The 25,565-nt window shown below is 45.7% G+C and overlaps 1 protein-coding gene across 3 annotated transcripts in view; it reads right to left on the reverse strand.

Annotated features, from left to right (window-relative positions):
• The window catches only part of kn (EBF transcription factor knot), a 108,369-nt gene that overhangs the window by 46,792 nt on the left and 36,012 nt on the right, over nt 1–25,565 (reverse strand). For all 3 annotated transcript variants that reach the window (XR_015316369.1, XM_022815598.2, XM_022815599.2), the window contains exons 6-7: nt 19,671–19,744; nt 19,425–19,493 (exon numbers count right to left, since the gene is read on the reverse strand). Coding sequence is in view for 2 of the 3 variants with exons in the window: in XM_022815598.2 (XP_022671333.1) it covers nt 19,425–19,493; nt 19,671–19,744 (143 nt within the window). In the remaining variant the exon portion in view is untranslated. The remainder of the gene's footprint in view (nt 1–19,424; nt 19,494–19,670; nt 19,745–25,565) is intronic.

Raw genomic sequence — 25,565 nt, forward strand, 5'->3', positions numbered from 1 at the left:
ATATATATGAAAAGAGTATGATTCACGCGACCTTACGTGACATTACACGATGTAGTCATCGTGTAACGTCATGCTTTAACGCGAGCCAGCAGAAAAAAAGGCAGTTGTCGCTGTCTGTTTTCCTGTCGACCTTGCGCATCTTAGAGTTCTTTGACTTTATTCGTTTAGAAACGGTAGCATTCCTGTCGCGCATGAAGCAGCTATTGACACTGGCTACCCGTTTTACAGCTGAAGAACCTATGGTTGTCAACCTCTCGATGTACGGTAGTATCTGCCACAAAGGAGACAGAAACAGAAAATAGAAAACACGTAGGCCTTTTTACATAAGTGGCATATAACAGAATTGCAACATGCAACGCTACATATGGATACCATAACACTGCAGTTACATTGCAGTGGTTGTATAACGGTTAATTAGTTAATCAGGGGAGGAACAGGCGACATCAGACAATGTTTATTTCGCTTATCTGCCACTAAGCGTGACGTCGTACGTCATCATGACGTCACGCTTATCCTATTCAGGGCAGGCCTTAAAGTCTTTAGCTACACTTACGACACCATGTTTATCCTATCTCAATGTGAGCTACGCCAAGAACTTAAATAAATGTAACAAATCGACGAAGAAGAAATTTCCATTCTTGCAGTCCTGATTGATCCGGGGTTGTTGTGGTGCGGCAGAAGTTTCACCTAAGTACATTGTACAGCAAGTGTAAATGGGGGTCAGATCGACCGGCACACACGCAGACCAATTCAAGACGGTTTGCCGCCGGCCATGAACTCAGATCAGGACATAAGGAAGATCGGTGAAGTGAGATCATTGTGATGCAAAGTAGCTTCGCAGCCTGTGAGGCCGGCTTCTCGTTTTGTTTCCTAGCCAACGGAAATCAAACACAAGTTGATACTTGGAATGACTGCTTCAGACCAGAGCACCTTCAATCGCACCTACCCATATATGCACGGCTGGCACGCACACGCAGGCGTAACCTCCTTTAGCATATAGCAAACGACAGGGCGTTCAGGTAAAGAAAGTTAATTGAGGTGATAATTGCCATCCTACGCTGATCGAGTAGCGGAGACTGAAATCAAAATCAAGCAGAGGAAATTCAGTCCTTTTCAGAATGGCGGTTCGCCCCTTCTTAGAATGGCACAATTTTTTATATTAGTGAACCAAGATATGTTGCCAACTCTGCCCGATCCACAGCGGTTCAGCGACAGACACATATATATAATCACATGTGTTCTTATATAGTCCTACTTGTAGAACTATATAACCCTATATATATAAGCCAACGGTTCTTTTTCTAGCTAATCTCGGTAAAATTACATTCGCAATTTCTCTCATTGACACTCAGCTAGTTCGTATGATTATTTATATGATGGTAGCAAACCATATAAGTAAATTGAAATTTCTAAGCACCTCAATAAATACGTCATTTAATTATAGACGTAAGTGACAAGGGTGGTACCGAGCAAGGTCAAAATAGATTGCCGGCCTGCTGTCCTCTCCGGTTACATCTTTCCTTGCAGGTCTCCCTGTGGAGGCAGATACGGCGGGAAACTTAAACTCAACTCCGTCAGTCGCAGTTCTTAGATATATTAGGGCTGGGAGGAAAGTATCTAGCCAGGTGAACTTTGCTGGCTTACCAACCAGTGCTGGACCAATAAATTCAGTGCTTCAGTCAATCCGGCCATTCGACGCTGGTCGCCAATTCGTACAACATCATTGTAAAGTGTCGTGTGCGGGGTTGCTCGCCCCATATAGGTATATTCTGTTCTGTTTTTGTTTGGCTTTTTGCTCGCAGTTCGTTTGTTCCCCGTCGGCAGTCGACGCTTGCAGATATTTCTGAGTATTTTCATTCGCCGTCGCGCGTGCTTTCCCCCTAACCTACCCCATGGCACCCTACTACCGTGGGGTAACCTGTTCTCGGGGCTTCTTCGCGTATTCAGTCCCATTTATCTCAATATCGAGCGGATTTCAACAACTCGTGTTGGTTCTATTTCAACTGAATGTTTACGTGGCTGGCTTCTCTCAGCCTAATGCTAGCACGTTATCGCATCCATGTGCTGCCATATTGAGTAGTACGAGCAGCCATTGCTACAGAGCGTCAATTCCACAGCATCGGAAAAGTTCAATAGACATACTCGTATCACGTTTAAAAGGCTGTACTTGAAGCTGGGTCCACGTAATTGCACCGACTACGACGACGTCGGAAAGACACTGTTCACGACTTAAAGTAGAAAAATAATAAACGTTCGCATTATAGATGTTTATGCAGGTAAAAAAAAAGTGAGGTAAATTAATTAACTTTATGACGTTGTTATTATTTAACTGATATCTTTAACAATAGTATCCAGCCATTAGCGTTACTCGCGATATGGAATAGGTATATTATGTATGTATTATATTCTATCGAGAATAGAAGCAGATGGAGGTGTAACACGATGATGCTCAACAATGGGATTCGAATGCTACCGTAGAAGAGAGGTCTCACGGAGTTTGGCTCATCACCTGATGTCGTCCACCCTCATTCAGTTGAGCCGATAGCAATACGTGTTGTCAAAAATGAACCTGACTTCAACCTGAAAATATTCACTACGCCAAGTGACCCCGTCCTTTGATAATGACTGCACGATAGGGGCAAGTGACAGCATTCAAACCGTGCTGCTACGGGACATAACAAGACTCAAACAAACTGCACACAAACAAAGTGCACCTCCTACCACCTATTGCAGGCTGCTAACTATGCCTGAATAAAGGTTTGCCGAAGCCTCAAACCTGCTGGATCGGCATGCATGTCGTCTGTGTCATTGTTGTCGTTAGACTATACCGTCGTGTCGTTGCTCTATCAATAGTGAACGCCAACAAAAAAACAATATTAAAAAAATCGCGTACAAATAGTACTATCGCTGTGCCTGGTTGAAATGTGGGTTTGTGCCTTTCGTATACGCGGGCAGGTTCTAACGCTTTTGGATCTGATCGCTGCTAAGCGTGCACCCTATTCGAGTCGATGAGCATCTCGGCTGTTCCTCAGCCTCAGGCCCCCCACGGGCGAGAAACGTCAACGGCGGCGACAACGCGAAATAACCGACCGCGTGTTGGGCGTTCGTTCGACTGTTTCCCATTTCAAGTTTCTATCCCTTTTTACCTAAACCTGTGGTTTCGCTCGTGCTTAGATATCCTAATTCGCCATTGCTACTTAACAGGGGGGGGGGGGTATAAAGCTGAAATGGACCGCAATCGCGATGCCGGTCGCAGCGCGATGATCAAACAATTAAACTGAAAGTAGCCACCCGTTGGGCCCAAAACGTTGGCAAGCTGCCGCGACTAGATCTATGTAAGTCTATGGCGAGGGAGTCCGCGTAGGTGTTAGGGAGCCTTACGTAATCGATAGGGGGCTTGTTGAGCTCATTGGCTGACCCTGCGAATCAGCTCGTAACCACCGGAGCTGTCAACGGCCGTTAAGCTGAGGCCGACAATAGCAGCTGCGTTCACCTGTTTCTATATACGGAAGCGGCAACGACAGCACATGGTGTATGGCGAAGCTGAACTATTGATATTACTACTGCTGCTGGAGTGAATTCGGCAGTTCGGTAGCTGAATTTGGCTATACGACTGGTTCGTACTGCCAGCGGGAGCGGTGGTGCCGTCGCATCAATGAAGCAACAGAAACAAGCATAGGCGTGTATTTGTGTGTGTGCACGCGTGGCATGGAAGAGTAGATAGCAGTCGTAGTCTCCAATAGGGAACACGAATGAGCCAAGGGAGTACGCGCTCTCACGAAGGCGTTTTGTCCAGCAAGGGTGTTCGCTGGGGGTGGCACTCGCCACGACGTGGTCCCCTGAGCCCGTGAATTCGCATAACAACGAATGCAGTTCGCGCATACAGACACAGCCAGCCACACAACACACGTTGGGGGATCTACACATATCACCATCGTCAACCTCACAAGCTAGTGCTGCTGCGGATCCCTCCTCATAGGGAACGAATAGAGATGGTGCTAGGTAGCAAGTTGAGGTCGTACCTAGCATGCCCTAGTAGTCGTTTGTGCTATATGAACCTGCCGGTAACTGGCATAGCTACGGCTCCTACTAAAAGATATCCGTTCGCCGCTACGTCAGCCACTATTGGCCGTATTTCCGTGCCTCGTGCGACAGAGTCAAGTGCGTATGCACGCCTAGCTTACACACACATACTGTGTATTTAACGAAATCGAAAGGATAGTCAAATTTATCTACTTAATTTCTATGAGAAACAAATCGTTGTATAAAAATAGCTGACTGATCATGAAGACATTTATACAATGTACGCAGATGACATTATCGTGTGTAAATTGCTTATATGTATGAGAGTGCAGGTTAGTTTTTTCTGCATGTAAAAAATCTTGTTTTTTATATTGTACAGTGTTATTTAGGTTTTTATTTAAGTCCGGCTCTTTACATGTCGGTATAAGACCTTATTAAGTCTTATAATAGTAAGTATAACAATGGTAAATATTGTTATTATTATTACTTAAAGAACTGAAAGGTAAACATTGCGATCTTGACAATGACCTAGCTTAGATCTAAAAGAATCGTTATAGACATGGCCTCATACATTTCGATCCCTTGAGCTACAGAAATGAGGCCGCTTACGTGTCAGACATAGTAAATGCTAGTATTTTCAAAAATGGAAAATTTCGTTCATGAGCATCTTCGCAAGAGTTATCAGCTAACTAATCGTTGCTATCCTTCGCTACCTACGAGTCTCTCTTCCTAGCAGGGCGAAACTGCTTCACGAACTCCTTGTCTTGTCTCACTAGAGTACAGATTTCCCATGCGCGTTCATCATCCTCACCTTTTCTTTCAAGATTTTTACTAAATCTACAAGTTGGTAAATTCAATCAGCATCTAGCGGTCTCAGCCAAGCATGTCTTATCAGTCTATCTCATCACGACAGATAAAGATTGCTCACCTAGCTGATAGAGGCGGGGATGGAGAGGTGAAGCGCACATTGAGGGAGGCCTTTTGAACCTCAGAGCTGTGGCTGGCGCTATCTCATGTCGTTTCTTCCACCTCGATGGGAAACTCGAAGATGCATGCACCACCGCAGAGACGAAAATGGACATCGGGTCGTCACATTCACTCTGTCGAGCGTGCAAGATGGCTAAAGTCCGCTCGAGTTAGTTCAAATAATTGCATTTCACGCCCCACCTTCATTGCACTCTTTCTCGCTAGGTGACTTCTGATGCGCGAAGACGAAGATTCCTTCGCTCAATGCTCTGATCGCTCTTAATCTAATCTCCACTCTTCCGTGTTGCCCGTGCCCACCGATCTGGGTATACCGGGCGTTATCAAGCGTGTAGGCCACTCTATCGTGCATTGGAATCAGTTCCCACCAGTATATGAGCGAAGCTGGTAGCTGCCGTCGTTGTTGGTATGCTCAGTTGAATAGTTCCGTTATCGGAAGCAATAGACGTTAGTCTGAGCTAAGCATGCCGATGTCATTGCAAAGTGGCGCTGTGCAAAAGCCTCGACAGATCCTGGATCGGCCAACTAGCCTACCGGGAAGTCATTTGCGCGGGAAAGACTGGTGTCATCGGGGGCGAAAGGCCACGAGATAATTATAACAGAAGCTTATGGGGAAGACGAGGCAGATTCGAAGGATAATATATGCGGAAAAAAATCAAATAAACTGAAACTTTAGATGGGGGCCACTTACGAAGTTCACTCGAACAAAGCGAGAAATGTTAAATGATTGAGTGGTAAATAGGGCATTTGAATTGGTCCACTTTTGGTCTACTACGTATCATTTAATAGTTGGTCACTTAATTATGCACAAATCTGTTAGCATAGCTAATATATACTATTAAACGAAAGCAATGATCTTCACCTAGGAACAAAGGGATTATCGTACATCTATCGACGAAACAACGGAAGCATCGTGCTTCTGAAGATATCCTTTTATGTATATTCGCGTAAGGCAAATCAGTCAACAGAATGATGGCTGAACATCTTAACATATGTCAGTTATGTATGCTGTTCGTAGTACTGCTAAAACCCGGTTTCTGCACACATTCGTGCGTATAATCACAGATGCGCTGTGAAAACTCGGAGAGTGCCGAATGTCATTGTCCACTATCTAAACTCTCAAATTATATTTTCTATGTGAGAGCGAATAGCAGCATCATTACTGCCACCAGCTTTTGTCGGTGCTCACCCCGCCTGTCAAGTGGAACGAATCAACTCCACTTTGGAAACGTATAGGGAGACCATCTTTTGATCTCCTCAAGAAATGGCCCGTTATAGCGGCACAAAATCGAACAACCGGAGACGTTCGATCAAACTATAGAGATTAACAGTACCAGGTACCAAGCAAGTATTTACGTAGATTGCGCACTATCGTATTGTGCACGAGTGCGGCTACCGATCAAGATTTGAATCGTCAAACGACAACAGACCCGCAACAGGTAGAACTATTCGTGCTATCCTAATGTCGATGACCATCCAAATGCTCCACATATACAGAAGGAAAATATAGCATGGACGATCTCCTGCTCTTACAAGTATTCCACTGTGTACTTTTTGTACGCCTCAGTATTACGGCTACCCGATCTGCTTGCATCAGGATGAAGTTGCTCCGACATAGTAAGACCATCGTATCGTAGGCCAGCTGAAGTCTATGTAAGTTCATCTATGAACATTATGAGCGTGAGAGAAGAATTAAACGGAGCTCACTCCTTCTCGCTAAGCGGGGCTAGAGGAATAAAATTAAGCTAGGTTTGTAGCATATACGAATGACAGGACTAAGGTAAGAGTGGCAGAGGTCTAGCTAGCACTGCCGGTGGTCAGTCGTTGGCATTCTGTGCACCTGCTCCACACAGGGTCTCGATGAGGCCAATGGCCGGCGTTTGCAGCAGCATTGGACTGATCTTATCCTTTCAACAAATCGGCTAAGGGCGCCGCTGTGCGAGGTGTTGACTCCTGCCAACTACTTTCAGGAACTGGTAGCGAGAAGTTTATGATTTGTGTCATGGACGTTATAGGTTCATAGATAGATCGCTAGATGTATAGATAGGCACGACACTTAAAGACGGACAACAGAAGCGCTGGATCATCTTTAGGTACTTGCATTTCGACAGTTTTTTGCCAAAAATAATTGTAAGAAGACGTGGAAGTTATGACTTAATGCAGGAGTATCAACTTGAAGGGAGAGCTTGTTTTTTTTTCCTTAAAGCAAGTTATAAGGTATGGTCACGAGAGTTAGAGGGATTGTACTAGCATGGGCATTTCACTTAGAGCGTGTTAATAGACGCGGCAAAAGGTGCTTTTTCATCTCGCAACTCGCCTTGGTATTGTTGTGAAATCTACTGTTACCACATATGAGCATCATCATTTCGACGACTGCCAATGGACTCGGTCCACCTCCGATAATAATGAGCTTCTTAACTACTACTGGCGTAAAAGAGGCGTTTGAATGAGATTTACCAACGCATCTCACCTGTTTATGAGAAATGATAGATGGCGCCGCCGTAGCGTGGTACAAGCTTGCAAACCTATGTATCGAAATTCCAAACGGACTTTGTACATCCCGGAAAAAGACGAGACTAGTCGAGTTGGCCGGTACGAACGCCGGCCGCTTCCGATGAGAGGTACGTCAGAGGGCAGGGAGCAGTTGGCCGCAGTTGGTGAGCAGTGCCAAGTTTCTCTCATGTTGAAGGGGAACTAGTGTAGGAGAACAGAGGACCGCTGGCGATGAAATGCTGGGCACGACCCGCTCCAAAGCCTGCGAACTTTGAGACCGACTGGCCGCTGGTCGCTTCTCCATAGCCACTGCCGGCCCTAGCCCGCTCTGTCAGATATCAGCAAGCATTATTTGGCCTCTTGTGTGTACTCAAGATAAGCGCTTTTATACAGACCGACCGACCGAGCGAACACCAAAACCAAGCCACGAGGCACACTTCCATTGATAGTACCGCACAAACTGGTCGTGGTCGACGCTGGGATCTGCGGACAAAATCAGCATCACCAGGACCGAACAACGGTTGGCCAACCGCAGGCATTTTTAGAGTTGTAATAACTCTGTCATTCCTAGCTAATACCAAAGCACTCTCACCTTATCATGCTGCTATCCTGCAATAGACCCAACGGAAGAGATACGACGACAATACGGTGGACCGAATTTCCTTTCGCCTTAAATTTGCTTCCAGCTGAAGCATAGATTTCATTTTGTTCTGCCTCGTTTCCTTATCCCCTATCGATCCTTCTTTTTTTTCGTCCTTTAAGGAACGTTCCTATAGGAAAACTGTAGCGTCTCTATAGAATCATAAGAACCTGCGACTTGTTCATAGCAGAGTTCGTGTCTCCTGACTGCCGATTAGGTGTCTCTGATTTCTTCTGCTGGCTAGTTGGGTGTTGCCTAAGGGTTACCCCTTTGGTCTCCCCCAGAGCTTTATGCCAAGCCCGACTGGCTTTCCATGTTCGGCAGATGGTAGGCAGTAAGCGGCTGGGCGTCAGTATTCGCAGAGGACGGATTCTGCTGCTATGGTACAATATGAACTGGCTACGACGAATAGACTGTCTTTTGTTCTATACTTTTCGAAAGGGGAAAGCGTAAGCTGGTGCCTGTAACTGCAGCACCACCAGCAATGGCAGCGATTGTCACACGGCCTCGGGAGGCGTTCAAGTTGAGTCCTTACTCGGTACTCGCTGCTAGGTTCAGCCATTTGCTCTCCCGTCCTTTGCCAAGATGGCTCTCTACCCTTCTATCCGACGCCCGTAAGTCTTCGGTCGCTCCCCAATATAGCGGGCTATATGTGCTCTTTTTCACATCAGAGTTGCTCCAAAAAGGCTCGTTGCGCCCTACTTTCTTCGCCTTGCGGGCAGATATCATGGTCTGACGCTAAACACTATCGAACACCCTACAGGCCGAAACCTACTACAGCGATACGACCCTTCTCCAAATGTCTGCCTTACCCAGAATTACCAGCTTTGTCACAGCGTTGGCTGGTTCACTCTCAGTTTCAATAGAGTACTATAAAGCGTTAGCGCTTAGATAGAAAAGACTAAGGGACCGGTGTTGCCAGTTTGGAATTTTTCCTTTGCTAGTAGATGCGTCAGGCACCCCCGTCCTCTGACCTGGAAGCAAAATGGCTTGGGGGGTAATGGTCCTCGGCTGCTCGCAGTGCGATGCTTGAAGCTAATTTCGATTCCGGGAATACAGTGACCGTGCAAGTGGTAGCAGCAGCATCATCATCGCGTAACTCAACTCGCGCGTATAGTATCCGCTAGGTGAGGTGACGAAGCAAACGAAGGATACTCCTACAACAGCCATCCGTATCCATTGGCCAGTGTTTAGCATCGACTGAGTTCGTTCTCCTTCCCAATATAGATAAGATACGTGCTGCGGTGATCCATAGAGGCAGTCCGGGAACCAACATCGAGCGAAGCCAATCATACGATCTCGTTCGAACACGATGCGGTTGATGCAGTTGGTAGTAACGAGGAGGGCATGCTGATGATGGCCTCGATGAAGATGAACTGTCTGACCATCGACAGGCCTATACGGCAGTTGTACGCTTGGTGCTACGTCATATTCGATATTCCATGGAAACCTGAGAAGCTTGAGGCCGTTGGCCAAACTTGCCGTATATATGTACAGACCTGCTTGTGGCTATGGGCAGTGTAACTGGCCCAAAGAAAGTGGGAAGGTGGTAAAGCTGGGGAAAAGCCTGGCTGAATGGCGGTTCCAAAAGCACTAGAGCTAAGAGAAACCCGAGAAGTTCATTTGATGGACAGCTACACTTGTATATCTTCATCCCGCAGATAACCACCTAGCCAATAGCAAGCGACGGCGGGGCGCGATAAAGGCCCCCAAGCATCTAGTCGCGTTCGCACCTTGCCAATAGGCGCCTTGGCAATACAATAGCAATCATACGGTCTGAACAGGTGAGCGACTACCGAAAACCTTTGCGTTGCATTATCGCACTTTTGCGTCCGTAGTCTGAAGCCTAAAATTGCTAACATCGTTTGTGGCAAGATGTACCTCGCTAGGTTTTGTCCAACATCGGAAATCACGTTATACTGGAATCGGACCTACAAGAAACAATTTTCTAGCTGTTTTTTTTTTTTCGCAAAAAACACCTTTCCCCAGCTGCTACCGCATCAGCTTTCGGCTAGTAGGCTTTTGAGGTCGTCCATTGTATCCATCTACTGTGGAAGACCGTTCGCTACACGTGGCTGGAATTTATTTTCGTCAACTCGTTTTTATCAGTTTCATAAATTCGCACTTCTGTCAGGGGTCAACGGTTACGTTATTGTGACCATAGTCATTGCCCTAGATTAGGGGTAGTCAATATCTTCATCAGGCGAAGACTAAAAAAGTTGGTGACGTCGCTGCCCTTAGCTTCGTTACAACGCCACTGCATCTTTTGACTAGTAATAGCAGCATAGCAGTTAATCAACTGGCAAAGACCTGGACACGATCTGAAAGATGAAGACAAAGGAAAAGACGAAGTTCGATATTATTGCTACTCATGCCGCCTGCTCACAATGGTGATGATGCGATTTCTTCTATCTTCTGTTGCTTACGATGTTTGGATTCGGTCTGGCGGTTGTGATGGTTGACCAAGAAATTGGATCGGTCGCGGCGTCGTAAGCCATAACGGCTCTTTCTCGAAAAAAGCCAGCGTCTCTAGGTATTCTCCCCTCGTCGTTTCGTTGTCCTCCACATTCGTGTTGCTTGACCATACCCCCGCCCCTAATCGACCCCCAGACTCGCGCCGCGCCTGTTCTGGCCCTTTATATGAACTTGTCACTGGCGCGTACACACGAACAAATAGACACAGGCAGACTATTACGAATAGGGAAAAACTCGGGTAGGAGAAAACGGGGCAGGCATGCTGGGCAACATCCGCAAAAGTAGCCAGTAGCTATAGAATGCTACGAACATGAGAAGGCTAGGACACGAGCAGGCAAGCAGGCCAACACCGGTTTCTTAGTACGTCCGTCTGTCTTCTAATTTGCTCTACCAGCTAAGTGAACGAAGTACGAAATAGGGGGCGAAATGGGGGGAGAACGAGAAAGAGAGGCAAAAATGTGAAAGGAACCACGCTGCGCGAAGATCCGACCTGCATCTTGCCTTACCATAAGAGGATTACTTCAGCCAGCCAAAAAGAGCAGGAGAAGATATCAGAGATGTAGGAGACTGTGGACCGGCAGACATTCCGACTGATTCTCAGTCTGTCCTCCACCATATTGCTTGAGAATCCCAATGGAACGCTCAGCCATTGCTACTTAACTAATCTAAACAACTTATAATTATCCACACGCCGGCCCTCTCCCGTCATGCACTCGTCGTCTCAAGAGTGATATCCTTGTGCACGTAAAAAGTATCGACATAGAAATGATTATTGTTGTAAAATCGAAATGTAAAGTGGCGTGTGACTAGCTGACCATTATATTAAGTATTACAGCTCGAAGCGCGTATGTCAACGATGGTGAACTCGCGACCTTTTTTAGTATACTACCTTCGCTGTATCCTTCGAACTGGTAGCACCTGCACGACAATCAGAAAGCCTGAGATGCGGGAGGGCTCAAGCGGCTCATGGGCTTAAATGAGGAGAATTGGATGTCTGAGGGTGTTAAGACATCATCAGTAGCAGGGAAACTTGAAAAGGGCAGGGGGAGGGGCAACGAAGGCTGCCATGAGTTCTTTGGTCCTGTGCATCGCAGTCTATCCCGTCTAACGCCGGCATCCAGCGGTTAGAATTGTGACTTGTCGATGTTTTGCTAATCTCTCTTTTTTGTCGCAAGATCGACCTATCGGTACAAATCGGCAGGTACACATTAATACAATACCACAGCTGCTACAGCCTAGATTTTCTTGTGTGTAATCAACCAAAAAGAAAACACAAACTTTAGTGATAGATTTTTTTGGTATTTTGTCGCTCACCTGTAACATAAATTTGGTATGCCTTGTAAAAATCTTAAATTGGAGAGATATTAAGATAAGTTACTTAATTTAATAAGTTGCGTAACGTTTATCATTAAGGTTTAACTTTCCCGGTAGCTTTTAATCAAAATACCATTACACAATAGACAATAATAGCAATGTAATTAATGGTATTTCATAGTTCAATTGAGAGTAAATTGTTTATTTGTACAGGATAGGAAGATCTGCCCTATCCCACCACTTACTGCTTCTCGTCCTAATAAAATGGAGGGCGTGATTTTTATAGCGAGGGATTTTTCCGTCGTCTTGGCTTTGTGCTAGTCTGATCCCTTCCGTAGCTGCCGCGTCTGCTGATTCTGTAGCCGACGTCGTTATCGCACCGGGGCGGCTGAAAGACTGCACGGACCGAGACAGATTGCCTCGACGAGGGCTTAACCGTTACCAGATGTTTTTCCTCTGGCACCTCCTTTGCCATGGCCTAACTCAATGGAGTGGCCTTTGTAAGAATGGTGCTTAACACCTTGTCTTTGCCATCCGTACATGTGTGTCTATGTGAGGGAAAACTTCTAACGGGTAGGCGCTAACTGCGGTCATGATTTGTCGTCATTATTGTTACGCATCATTTTGTCACGTTCTTACAGAGTATTCGATCCGAGTAACTCAAAGGCTGAGAACAGCACGACAGTCACCATTTATCTACCTAATCGACCTAATAAGCTATGAAATAGTTCAGTCAGATTGCCGAAACAGCGAACCGTTTGAAACGATGTTCCATGGTGTGATTTTTACTATAGCACTGGTAAAAACCACAAAAATACTGTTAGTAAGTGCCGGTAATTTTTTCGTGCGTAACAACAGCTAAAGCTAGCAGAGAAAGAAAACGGAAGTCTGTCTATTATGTTCAAGAATCGAACGTGTAGCTCTCATAAAGAGTGTCATTTGTGAATGGACGAGGTTATCGCTAACGGTGAAATACTCTCAAGGGCCATTCAGTTCCGCCCGAATAGTAGTACTTCATTCAAGATCACTTTCAACTTCTGTGTGCGAAGCTCAATTCTGAGGAACCGAAGTACTTGCCGCTACCGAGGCTGGCTAACGTCGGAGACAGAGCTTCAGTGCCGATGGGGGTGCCGATGTCGCGAGCAATGTTTCAATGACACACCGCAGAAAGGCAGTAGTAGCATGTATTCCCTTCTCGAACGGTAAAATAGCGCTGGATGCTACTTCCAACTGACTAACTTGCTACTCATTCGCGGTGTAAATGAACGACTGCTACCGGCATATTTAATGCTTCGTACTACACACTACAAGTAGTATAAGTACATATATAGGACACGGGATAGCCTGGTAGTTGGTGGAAGGAGTCTGAAAAGTCGGTAAACTCACACGGTTGGTCCTGAAGTGTATGTAACTGAGGCCTGTGTGAAGTGGATCTCGATGACTTTATTGCCCGTTAAAGAGCCTGGGTCTCTCTGGCCTTTGGGCGAAAGCTGTTCGGCTACACGAGTCGCTCAGCGATGGCAGCACAATCTGCTATATTCCTATTGCCTCAGCTGTCTCCAGCGGCTTGTCGGCATCGGGCGCGTTGCTTTTGGGAACTCTTTTGTGTCTTGTGGGCACTGTTAATTTAGGTCGCGGTTCAAGCTTATAGAACTAACTAGCTACATCGTGTGGCTGATCGCGATGAGAAAAAGCAAACAGGTTGTCACGTATGTAAAAAATACATATAAATGTTAAACCACAATAGGTAGCCGGACTACAGCGCGATACCCAACGCCAAATCACGAAGGCGTCATATCGAAAATAAAGAAAGGCTTGTATGTTCCATTCACCCAATCAATGAACCTCTGAGTCTATAGAATACGCATAACTAGCGTTACATCCCGGGGAAGAAACTAGATTGATGCCGGTCAGTACTTGCAATCGATAAGCAAGAAGAATTAACTTGGAAAGGTATTTCTACGGTACAGACGCTATGGCGACGCACTGTATTGCTTGGCGTAGGCAAATTCTCCTGTGAAGATGGTTCAACGTGGAGGAATCACGTCGTTCAGCGATGTTCGGATGGTGACCAAAGCTCGATGAGGTGCGAATCTTTGATGGAGGCGGAGGGGGGTCTTCTAATGTTAACGCCGTCAAGGGTCGTTGGGTCTGCCTTCAGCATCTCCGATCTTCCCGCTAGAAGCCATCACATAAGTGTATAGTGTACAGTTTGGAGTAGTAGTATACGGAAACGATATATCTTTACGCCCCACTATCGTACTTAAGTCAATTCGAGTGTAGCGTTAGTTCGTACCTCAACCATTTGGGTGCCCAGCTAGTATCTTTCATGATAACGGTTTCTCTCAATGCATTTACGTTACACTTAAATACAGCTAATTATATTTTTCAGAATTGAAAATATTCGCAGTTGTTATGTCTTTTTGTCTGAAGTAAAGTTGAAGCGTTCATTGCCAACTATATACAGAATCTTAACAGGCTAAAATAACTGAACATATACATGTAATGTGGGCTCGAAATCGTGACTGAGCTTGTTTTTGCAACTGTTTGAAGCGATCTCGAGTGAATCAGGCCAATCAAGGGAACGAGCATATGAAGGAAAAGAAAAAATTGGACATCAAACTGCCCCCTTTTCTCATTTCTCACCTAATTCGCTAACGACCCCACTCCGATTTATTACGATGAGAATGCGGAGAAGACAAAGATAAACGAAGCGAGCAACAACGATGGATATTTGTCCGTCTGTCGGCGCATTCATCTATTTCCACCAAATAGACTATATGTGTGAATGTCTCCTTCAGCAACACTCGTTCGATTTCGATCCTTTATCTATAGGGTGTATGTATATATGTGTACACACACACTCGTTATAGATCATAGCTTCTGCAGACGCAAATGGCGTATTCCAGACGCTGAGGGTGAGTGAACAAGTGGCTATCAGTCTCGCAACTACTTGTAGCTTGCTAGCTATTTGCGTCGCTGATGGCGGCCATTGCAACAACCTCAGACCTCAATCCAATTAATCGCAATCTGTTCCTTTTTCGCAAGACTTACATTGAGCAGGCCGACATTGCAATGTCAATGTCATTGTCGGTCGTCTCGAGAGATGTTTTCGGCCGCTGGCATCGCTGCCGATCGCCCGCTCAGCCGCAAACGAACCGGCAGCCAGAGGCAGGCAAGCTCGCGGTCCTTACACCGCAAGCGAGGGCTCTCCCAAATAATCTTTCCCAGTCTCTGGTTCGGCTTCGTTCTCCAGCCCTGTTCAACCTATCTCGCCATCTCTCTTTAGCTTTGTTCTGCGTTTTCCTTTCCTCTCGCAGTCCTTCACAGCGGAGTACTCTGGCACTCGCAAAAAATGAAGGCCCTCTTATACAGTACGTTCCCAATGTAGACTCGGCCCAGTCAATCCCCAACCGCTACTATTATTGGCCAACCATTCTTCTCTATGAATACAATACAATTACGGCCGTCCTGTTAGTCCTACCTGGTTGTCGGCTGCTTTCAGGAGGAGCCATGGCGGCCGCCGCCGCCGCTGTGTCAAAGAAGTACGAGAGTAGTAACGCTGGGAGAAGAGTAGCCCGATAGGTGGGCGACCCTAGAGGGGTTTCGCCCGTTCGGTCGCCAGTTGGAGTACAACTAATCGTAGGTGGGGGATCTAGAGACGCCGTGGGCTCTTAAAGGTTGGCACTAGAAAGGGACTCAGTGCGAGGGTGACAGACACTCATCCAGTTAGCCACCTGTTCATTTGCCAGATTCCCAAACCCACCGCGCCGAGGAGTAGCAGTAGTTTGGCTACCGCGGCAACGGTCGCGACTTGCACCAGTCGCGCGCGGGTTTGCTGCTGGGCTTGCCTGGTCGACCACTCCAAGGCAGACGAACAGACGGATATCCCTATGTGCGCCTGCTTGCTGAGCCTATGCCTTTTGCCTTACCGGGATGCAGCCGCAAGCCCGTTGCAAGGCTACGATGATGCTTCATTGTGTGCATTGCTGATGAAGCCCAACGCTGCTGCTGCTGGTATTATAATGCTACGCCATAGGGTATGCTGCTAGCCTAGTCTATAATATAGTATTGTATAAGGGACGATGTCGGCTGGTCTAGGGTAAGGGAAGATCAGGGTAAGCAGTAGGTCGTAGTGTAGCCGGTGAGAGGTAAAAACTCCCAGCCTGTGTAAGCGTGAGTCTACTTGTAGGACATATATATATGTTGTTCGTAAATAGCAGCTGAATCCTAACTGAATCAGTAGCCAGTAAGAAGCTGGCCATATGGTGGTGTTTAATCAGGAGACGCAGAGATGACATTGCGACAAGATAAATGCAACGGAAAAACTCTCTTGGCATTATCTGGCTAATAGAAAGCATGATGAAGATATCTGTGCTAAATCCACTTATTCGTTTTGATGGTTCAGATCTGAAGCACTGAACACATTGGCGAGTGATCAGAACTGAGCATTCAATACCGGCGTACAGAAGCAACAACAGCAGCAAGATTAAATTCATTATTACCTATTTGTGTAAAAATAAATATCGTCTTTGTTATGTTTAAATATTGTGTTTATTTTAAACAATGAAGACGTAGAACATTTTTAATGGCGCCTCCGTCTCAAGCTACTAATTATTACCATAGAGCTATGGTAGCCAAGAAGACGATCCAAGTCAGTAGTAACGCTTGAAATACATTGCATCGCGTGTGCATAGCATACTGGCGTTTTACATGGACTCTGTAGCTGGTTAATGGCTTACCTAATATTGCAGGGCTTCGTCAGATACGCGCTATTTTTTTATCGTAAGTAGTCTCAGCAGTCGTAGAATTCAATCAATTCTCCATAGGCTGCTTATATTCGGCGTAAGAAACCACTGAGTGAGGGCTAGATGCAATGATAAGGGTCACAGGTGGCGGAAACTCAGTCACGTGACCGGATATGGCGGGTGCCCGAAATCCCAATTTTGGAAGGTCGGATGTAGGGTAAGGCACTGTATAAGAGGGCCAGCCGGTAGCAGTCTTGGCAATTATGGAATATGTGCTTTGCCAACAGATGGTCGCTGACCCAGTCATTGAAGTCGAGAGCAAAGGCCTTGGATAAGGTATCGCTCGTTCGGAAATGCTGATGATGAGGTGATCAAGGCCATCGTACAGAGTACTAGTCGGAAATACACCAAACCTGAATGGATGCGACATTAGTTTATTGAACAATGTTACGCTTCAAGTGCTGCTACTGCTGTTCTTGCTACCACCCAACAATCGTCACATCGCAAAGTTAGCAACATTCAACATAGTGAATTTTTTTTTATTGATCCTTCCCAGATGATACCGTGACACCATTCGGTAGTAACAGTAGGATAGGACATTTGCAATGGACCAGTGGGTTAACGTGGCTATCTTGAACAAAACATTTCATGCTGTGATTTGTAGTGACAATACAGACACAAGGCAGAAAAGCAGGAAAAAGGAAAATTGAGGGAGAATCAAGATAACCTGGCAGAGAACAAGGCCAAAGGTGGCTCCGCAAACGAAAGGCAGTGTCTGTACACCGCCCGTTCGAGCAGGAGTCCAGACTGTGACAGTCAGCGTAGAAGCTGCTTCGCACAGATAGGCACACTTGAGCGAACCCGACCTGCGACTAACGGGTTACTTCTAACTGGCGAACACGTTGTTCCCGAAAGGACATAAAGACAGAGAGCAAGAAGGGGCCCATATATACATATACAGAAATAGGGGGAGGGTTGTGAAGCCTCATCAGAGCCTACAAAACCTCTCGCCCGCTCTCAGATACGAGTATACGCGTGGACACATTCAATGGAAGTACATCACGCAGGCCCGTATCCGCCTGTTCAGACTTGAAAGATACCCTTAAGGGAGCTCCAACTGTAAGTGGGAGGCAATGCCGGTCCCATGCTGTCCTCTGTTTTCCTTTCGTCGCCGCCTGCATAATGCTAGATAAAGTCTGTACGGCTTGTACATATAGAGAACCTAGCAGTTATCTGTATAATTGTCAGCTAATGTCATGAAATTTGCTTGACTCTTTTCTCGCTGTTACTACATTCACTAGTAGTTATGAAGTATAATAATATCGAAAATATAACGATAGCACCATTGCCTTCTCAAGGCTTTATAAATATGAAGCTATATGAACATAATCAGTACCAACTATGCGACAAACTGTCTCTTCTATCCAGCTTAAAAAAGTTAGCCGACGTCGTTTATAACGTAGACTGTGCAAGACGGTAAATTGAGACGGTGAAGTTGTGACGAGGTTATCACAAACGTGCGAGGTTGCCATATGCGGTGTGGCCTCCTCGTCTACTCCTTTGACCCCCCTCCCCCCAGTAGACCTCGTCTCGTCTTTATCTTTTAGTCGGCTTTTGCCTCTCCGTCCTTTTCTGTAGCCTTCCGCCGTCCCAACTACTACTTGATATGTGTGTGGGTGTGAGATGTTGCCACGTGTCCTGCTAAGGTGCGCGTGCCAGTGCGCGTCGTCCTGTCCCATATGGCCATCATACAACGGCCCTACACATACGACGCGCCCCATCTGAGCTTAGTCCCTGACGGGTGCCGCTACCACCGCGGCCAACGATGCAATCTATCTGGACAAACAGTGGCACTCAATGGCGCCAGCCAACTATATTGAGCCACACATAGCTGTATTCTATATTATCGGTCGGTGAACGCGACTGACCGCCCACCGGCGGCAGTTTACCTTAGTCGTTGCACTCCCAGCTTCTTTTCCTAGGTAGAACTAGGCAGCACAGACTTCCAGTTGAAGAGGCGGCAGGCGCGACGACAGTACGCATTACGACAGTACCCGATTTCAAATAGGCTATATTTACACCCAAATACACCCAGTCAAGCTTACTTATCCAATCGTCTTTCAAAGTGGCTGTCAGTGTGTATATATGGTGTTTAGAAATGCTCTAAAGAGAGCACCGTCCTGTACCTACTTAGGGCGGCCGAAGCCGCTGCAGTCAGGCTTGTGGGTGAGCAAAGATGGTAGAAGACCAGCTCTCCCTCTACTAGATGTTCTGTTCTCCTCGCATTCTTCTGATAACTTGAAGATTAAGATGAGGTTAAAATGAGCTAGCTCCAAGCAAATATGGCATTCGTGCCAATATATCCTTCAGGTTGATGGTCATTAAAAACGTAATCGGGCTAATGTTAGTGCCGTAGATGCCGCATTGCTATAATGCAGATGGGAAGCTGCTTGATTAATTACAATGGTCCATCGTATTGATCCGCGGGCTGCTGAAAAAGTTTCGCTAGCGATGTTGCCACAACCTTGATTGATGTTGATGATTATTACAAAAAAATAGAATAGTATATAAGGTATCTAGGCTTTTAGGACTAATCAACTGTTTTTTTTTCTAGTGTAAAGGTGTTGCGGACATCAAGCACTCTGTTACCTAAGGAGTTGTCAGGAAACAACGTGCAAACATGTATTATGCCCTGCACAGCCTAGTCTGGAGGCTGTTCCGTCAGACGGCACTACGTTACCACTTACCTGTCAATGATAACGGGGTCCGAAGGGGTCTCATTTCTGTTGCCGCAGCTCTTCTTATCACAGCACCGACTGAAACAATTTAAAACTACTCTAAATTTAAACATAAAAGTACATAAATGCAGTACATGATCTATTATTAATGACTATAGAATATTTCGTTTTTGTACTGCATCTGTATATGCTTCTTCAGCAGTATCGGCGTCGTTTGTGTATTTGTCACGAGGCGTGCGTGTCACTCGTACCTACCTGCACATAACTTCGTGCGTCAGAAGCACCCGACACATTTCAGGATTCCTGTCCTGACCTTCGTACACAATCGCCTGTCAAACAGGAAAAGATAGACGTGATATGAAACATTTCCGGCACAATTTACTATACTTTTTTACACTATACTATAATTATTTATTTTATTCGCTATATATTACCTATACTTGATTGAAGTCAGCTGTTGCTATGAGAAGTAATAATGAATCTTGAATGCTTCGTACAACTTCAGCAGAAAATTATAACGATGCCTGTGGTACTTCACTATAAATATATATAGCTCCGTATCATCTATCGATAAACGTGTTTGTGCAAATTGTACATGTTCGAGTCTACAATCTGAATTATACCGACCCACATTTACAGCTGGTGGGCAAAAGGGGGTTCTCGTTAGATTGGGCTCCCCCGCAAGACAAATTATTAATTCGAAACTAGATTTTGCCTTGCTTCTCGCCACCCCGCTCTTCGACGAGGCGAGGCGTGAGATAAACATGTATGTCTGTACGTTAGCGAACAAGTTTTCCGTTTCTAGCTTCCTTCGAAAGTAGTTTCTTTTTTTGCGGCGTATTTCTCCAAGGCTGCTGCTGCTGAAGCAGTCGCTATACCTACCGTCGCTCTTGGAATATGGACAACTCGCATGAGCTGTTCTTTCGGTTTCATCGACTTTTTCCTGAGGCCTTTTTTGCATTGAGAATTAAAGATCGAAATCCGAAAGGAGGCTACTTTGCCTCCGCCCCCCGTCCGTCTTACCTTAAGCATGCAGGACGGAGCTCGATGTTGGCGTCGAGGCAAGTTTCAAGCGGAGCAAGTTCGAGAACTGATCTCGTAATACGGCGACCGCGTGGGAGGCCGCCGATTGATGTTAACATACCGAATCAACTCATTCTGCTTGCCGGGTCGCTTACATGAGCTACCTCGGTTATGGCGAGAGCAAATCAAACATCTGATTATATTTCGAGAGCTTCCTTCTTTACTCTGATCTGTCGTGAAGTTTCTGAGCGGCAAGCTTCGTCCCAATTGCTGACATAGGACCAATGCGCTTAAGCTACTTCTTGTTACGACGAACCTTTGTTCGAACAGGTGACGAACAGGCGTTCATATATCATTCCGCAAGTTATTGTAACATCCGTGCGCCGCGCACGATATGGCACATGGTAGCCGCAACGAACGCGGTTGTTCAACCAGTCAGAAGTGAGGACCAACTTATGAAGACAAGACAAAGGTATATATATAACTGAACAATGGCTATCATTTATTATTGCGTGCAATTTTCTGCAGTGAAACGATGGGTACTTGTTTTACAAAGCATGCCAATAATAAACCAATAGTAATGCTATTTTCATGTTTCATTGAGCTTTTTTTATATTTATATTACACATGGATTTTCTTTCCTCTAAAACTTCAATTCTAAAAGCATCGTATCACATTGTCAACTCGATAAATCATTTCTGGTTATCGAATGATCCGATGGTGGATGTCATCCAAGGTTGGTGTCGTAAATAATTTCGCAATTGATTCAGTCGTGGACAAGGGAAATCGACCGATTCCCGTGTTGCGAGTCAGGGGCCAAAGTCGTCCCAGCGTCCCCACTGCATTGACGGGGCAGTCGACAAAATATCGAGAAAACGGCCGCTTAGAAACCGACGCCTGATGGGACAGAAGCGTCGGTTACGTAGAAGGTTGTTGTCGATAAGTGCAAGGAAAGGCAACGAGTCAAGAAAACTCAGTTCTCCTTCCATTCCAGCAGCCAGTGACAATCGTCAATCGAAGTGGATTGGCTACCGCAACCCCTACCATCATCAGAAGCATCAGCCGACCACCAGTAGCATGCTACGATTGTTTCTTCTGAGTCCGACCCGTTTACTTAAGCGGTGGGTCGGGCTGCATTGTCCACTGTCCTGCGGTGTCCCATGATGATCAATGGGAGTCACAGCCGTGACAGCTAGGAGAAGCCAAAAAAGCCAACGACCACAGTGGAGCGACGTCCTCTCCTTGCTCGCGTCAAGGGGGTTGGCGAGAACCGGCACATCTCTCCAGACCTTCGTTTTTTTCCTTTGCCTTATCCCCTTGAATCTCTCATTCTCTCTCTTTCCCTGTCTCTCTCTCGCTCGTGAAACGACTCCAGAGATTGAGAAGCGAACGTTCGTCTCTTTCGTCGTCCGCTTTTCTCTTGCACTTCTTCGCGGACGGTTATCCTCACACTCGGTCATGTCAGCCTGCTTGGCCGCCCTCCCTGCCTTTGTGTCCTGCACCCTGTGTCGACGAAGACGAATAGATGACTGGGATATTGTTCGAGGCAACCACCGTGGGCAGGCAACTGAGGAAATTGGGATAGAAAAACGGGGAAAGGGAAAAGATGAGGTGTTGTTGGTCGACACACAGATCAGAGAATGCCCGCCACTACCGTCAATGGTACCAACAACTGTCTTATGGGCGGTGACATTTTTGGCCATAGCTTATGGTGTACTCGCACTGCCGTCGCGATCGTCCTGGTTTCTTTGCCTAGAGTGACTCAGCACTTTTCGCCGGCTGCTCAACTGACTGACTACCAGCTAGTAGGCACACCAGTAGGTGCTCCCGCACCGCACTAGCTTCTGCTTTTGTTACTGTTGTCTGGCATGATGCTTGCCTTACGCTAACCGAATCGGCTCCATAAGGCCAATTCTGAGGACAAAACAAGGTGCACAAGGCACCTCGGAGGGGCAGGAAAAGAAGTTTCTTCCTCATCTCAATCTCAAAACGAAGCCCACCTACATCTACTCTCAACATCGCCGCAGGTATCATCATGAATCAGTGACGGCGCTTTGTGCTTCTGCAAAGCATCTATCTACATATCTGTCTATCGAGATAAGAACTAAATCGTTCAACAGAACCAAGTGCATGAGAATACTATCTCGTCGGAAGAAAGCTATTGACATTCCATTGATAATTCTTTCTTTTTTGGCTTTTCACTGCTTTTTCTTCTTAGCACTATGTTTGCACTGGTTGTGATTGGTTGGGCAATCGTGTGTTTGTCGAGTTCGTAAAGGAGTGCGTGGGCGACTACTACATCTCATACGTAGCATTCTAACTGGTGTCAACGAATAAACCAAAGGACGGATGAGAGCAAAAGACTAGATACGCCAATTTCAGTTTATGTCGTTTGTTGTTATCTGCCATTAACGAAATGGTGAGGCCTGATTTACTCTGCACATGACAGATTTTATGGTTGTGTGTTTCGTTATCGTCTCGTCGGCGCTGCGACTCCATTTCCTTAGTGAAGAATCGCGGGTAAGTTGATAGTGGGGCTCTAGGAAAGGTTAATCGGACATATTTACCCTACTATGGGTAAGCAAAGAAAGAACTAGGCAAATGTTTTCACAGAACCAGATAGGATCATTTAGAAGCTGCATATTACTTTATTGTATGATATTCACTGTCAATAGATTAGAATCAACGAATCAAAAATTTTCGATTCAAGCGTTACTCGACCACCTTCGCTTTTGTAGGGGCTGAAATGTCCTCCCTCGAAAAGCCCACACCTTCTGTTTTGAGTATACTTCGGACAGGGGCCGAAACGGCAGTAAGGTCAATCAGAAATGCCTGCGGACTGAGTCAATATTATGAAGCCAAGCCGTTTTGGAAACGTCCCTGAACTTCATTTAGGAATCGGAAGAGCTCATAGTGATGAGTATAACTCTCTGCCAATCCTTCCAGTGCACATTATGTAGTACACAGAATCGTTAGCGACTACAAAAACTGAAGGTTTCATCCTGAGCGAGAAGATGTTGCTGAAATAATTAACTTTCAGGAAAAAAGAACTACTCTCAAGTGAACCCTGTTTTCTAGCAATTCGAAAACCTTTAGGTTAGGACTTGGTAAAAATAGGCGTATGACAAAACTGGCTAGGCATAGATTCTGCCCCTCAGCGAAATCATCAAAGTTGATGATATCGATGTAGTTTGCAATTCTTTTGCTGTATAAAAGAAGAATTGCTGTATAAAAGCGCGCTTTATCAAAACTAGCTCAGACATGTAACAGTTTCATCAGATATTTGTATCGTTAAAGTCAACTCCCCCTTTCAACTGGGCTGTAGTGTGCGCCCAATATGTAAATGTTCAACACGGTATGCGCGTTAGTGTACCCAGTTAAACGCATATCCAATTCAATAACAACTTTGTCTTGTCCTCTAACACACATTACCCTGTAAACAATGTGCTGCAATGAGCATAACGTGGTGACTTTACAACTCTACCCCGAAAAATTATTGGCCTATGCTGCGTATGTCGGTCCTACACCAAATCGCGTGGCCGCTGATGGCGACACGAATGTAGTCTGACTGCATAGGACGGAAAGTATCGTTGGTTAGTTAGGCCAAATCGGCGCTAAACATCTGCTGTTACAAATTCTTGTCTTTTGATTGCCAGTCTTCAATACAGAACAAGTTTTACTAGTGTTGAAGAACAACGAATAGAAAGGTTGGCGCCCGCTAGCGGCTGGCTAATACAAGTTGGTACTAGTCAAGGATGCCATTGTTGATTGTCGAGTGGAGGAGGTCGAAGGATGCCTATACAAGGCACTTTATAGATCCGATAGCGGCAGCATCGCTGAAATTGACGAAGGAACAAGCGAACAAGGAGAGCCGGATCTCGGCGCGTGTGGCAGCTTCGTCTAGTATCTATAGCCGATCTTCGTAATGATGCCTGTATTGGATCCCAACTTATGGGTAGCTCGAAGTCCAAGGAGAGAGGAGCACAAGAGCACAACCAAGATAATATGGAGGCCGTAGGGGGGGCTAAACTAACAGCTTGTGGGGGACCAGCTAGCGAGTATGGAGTTGATATATAATAGCTGATACAACCAGGTACTGTCACGGATATTTTAGGACGACAGCATTTAATGTCAAAGCTCGAACAGGGTACTAAGAGAACGCAATGGCCACGCCTTCCCTGATGAACTAACTAATCTCTTTGAGTAGACCCATGCGGTTGTTGCGCTCTCCATCCTCATTGAGTTCACCTGAGGTCACAGAAATGGGCGACACCACTCCCCCGCCCAAGTTACGCCCGTAGAACACTCAGGTACTAGAGCATTAGATGCCCGAATAAGTGGACTCGTGCGTCCTTCAAAACTGCAGAGTGGTAAATGATAAGGCAGAGAAATATTCCGATCTTTGCATAGTTACTACCCCTAGTCAGTCGAATGGCGTTGCTTACAACACATAAACATATTATTTTCTGTTAATAGTTGTAAATCTATTTGAATCACCTACGTAATGAAAACCAGACTTAGTGACGACCTTGAGACAACCGTCAGCAAGGTAAGTCAGTAATGGCGAACAAATACTAATAACTTCTTAATTAAATACGTACATTTTTCTACTAATTGCTACTGTCAATGACAGCGACATCCCTGTTCTGCATCTGGGTTCGGCCACTTGAGCAATTGGTCATTTGTTCACAGAGTATCAGCCTATGTTTATATAGCCTTCTATCGACATCGGAAACCTGCTTGGCCACCAAGACGAATTCAATTCGATATGGCTCCCTCTTGAGATGAAGGAGTATTAGGAAAGGCACACACATGAGTATACACACCTCATTATTGAAACCCAATCTGAGCTTTCCGTAGTTATCTGCAGTATCCAAATGTTTGCTATCCAGTGACACTCATAGCTCGCAACTAAACTGAGGGTGAAATGGAGACGACAAGTTTTGCGATTCTTCCAAATCCACCTACGTACCTATATTAGCTCTCGTAACACAGCTATAAATATGTAGTACAGAAAGCAGTTCCGACGAATCCAGCATGCTTTAAAATCGAAATAGGATAATTTTTTTAATATGTATTAAAGGTGCCAGCACTCTGACAATTTCTAAACAGATATGTATTTACCAT

Source organism: Varroa destructor, unplaced genomic scaffold, assembly GCF_002443255.2.
Source record: "Varroa destructor unplaced genomic scaffold, Vdes_3.0 BEIS01000007.1, whole genome shotgun sequence".
Taxonomy (NCBI): domain Eukaryota; kingdom Metazoa; phylum Arthropoda; class Arachnida; order Mesostigmata; family Varroidae; genus Varroa; species Varroa destructor.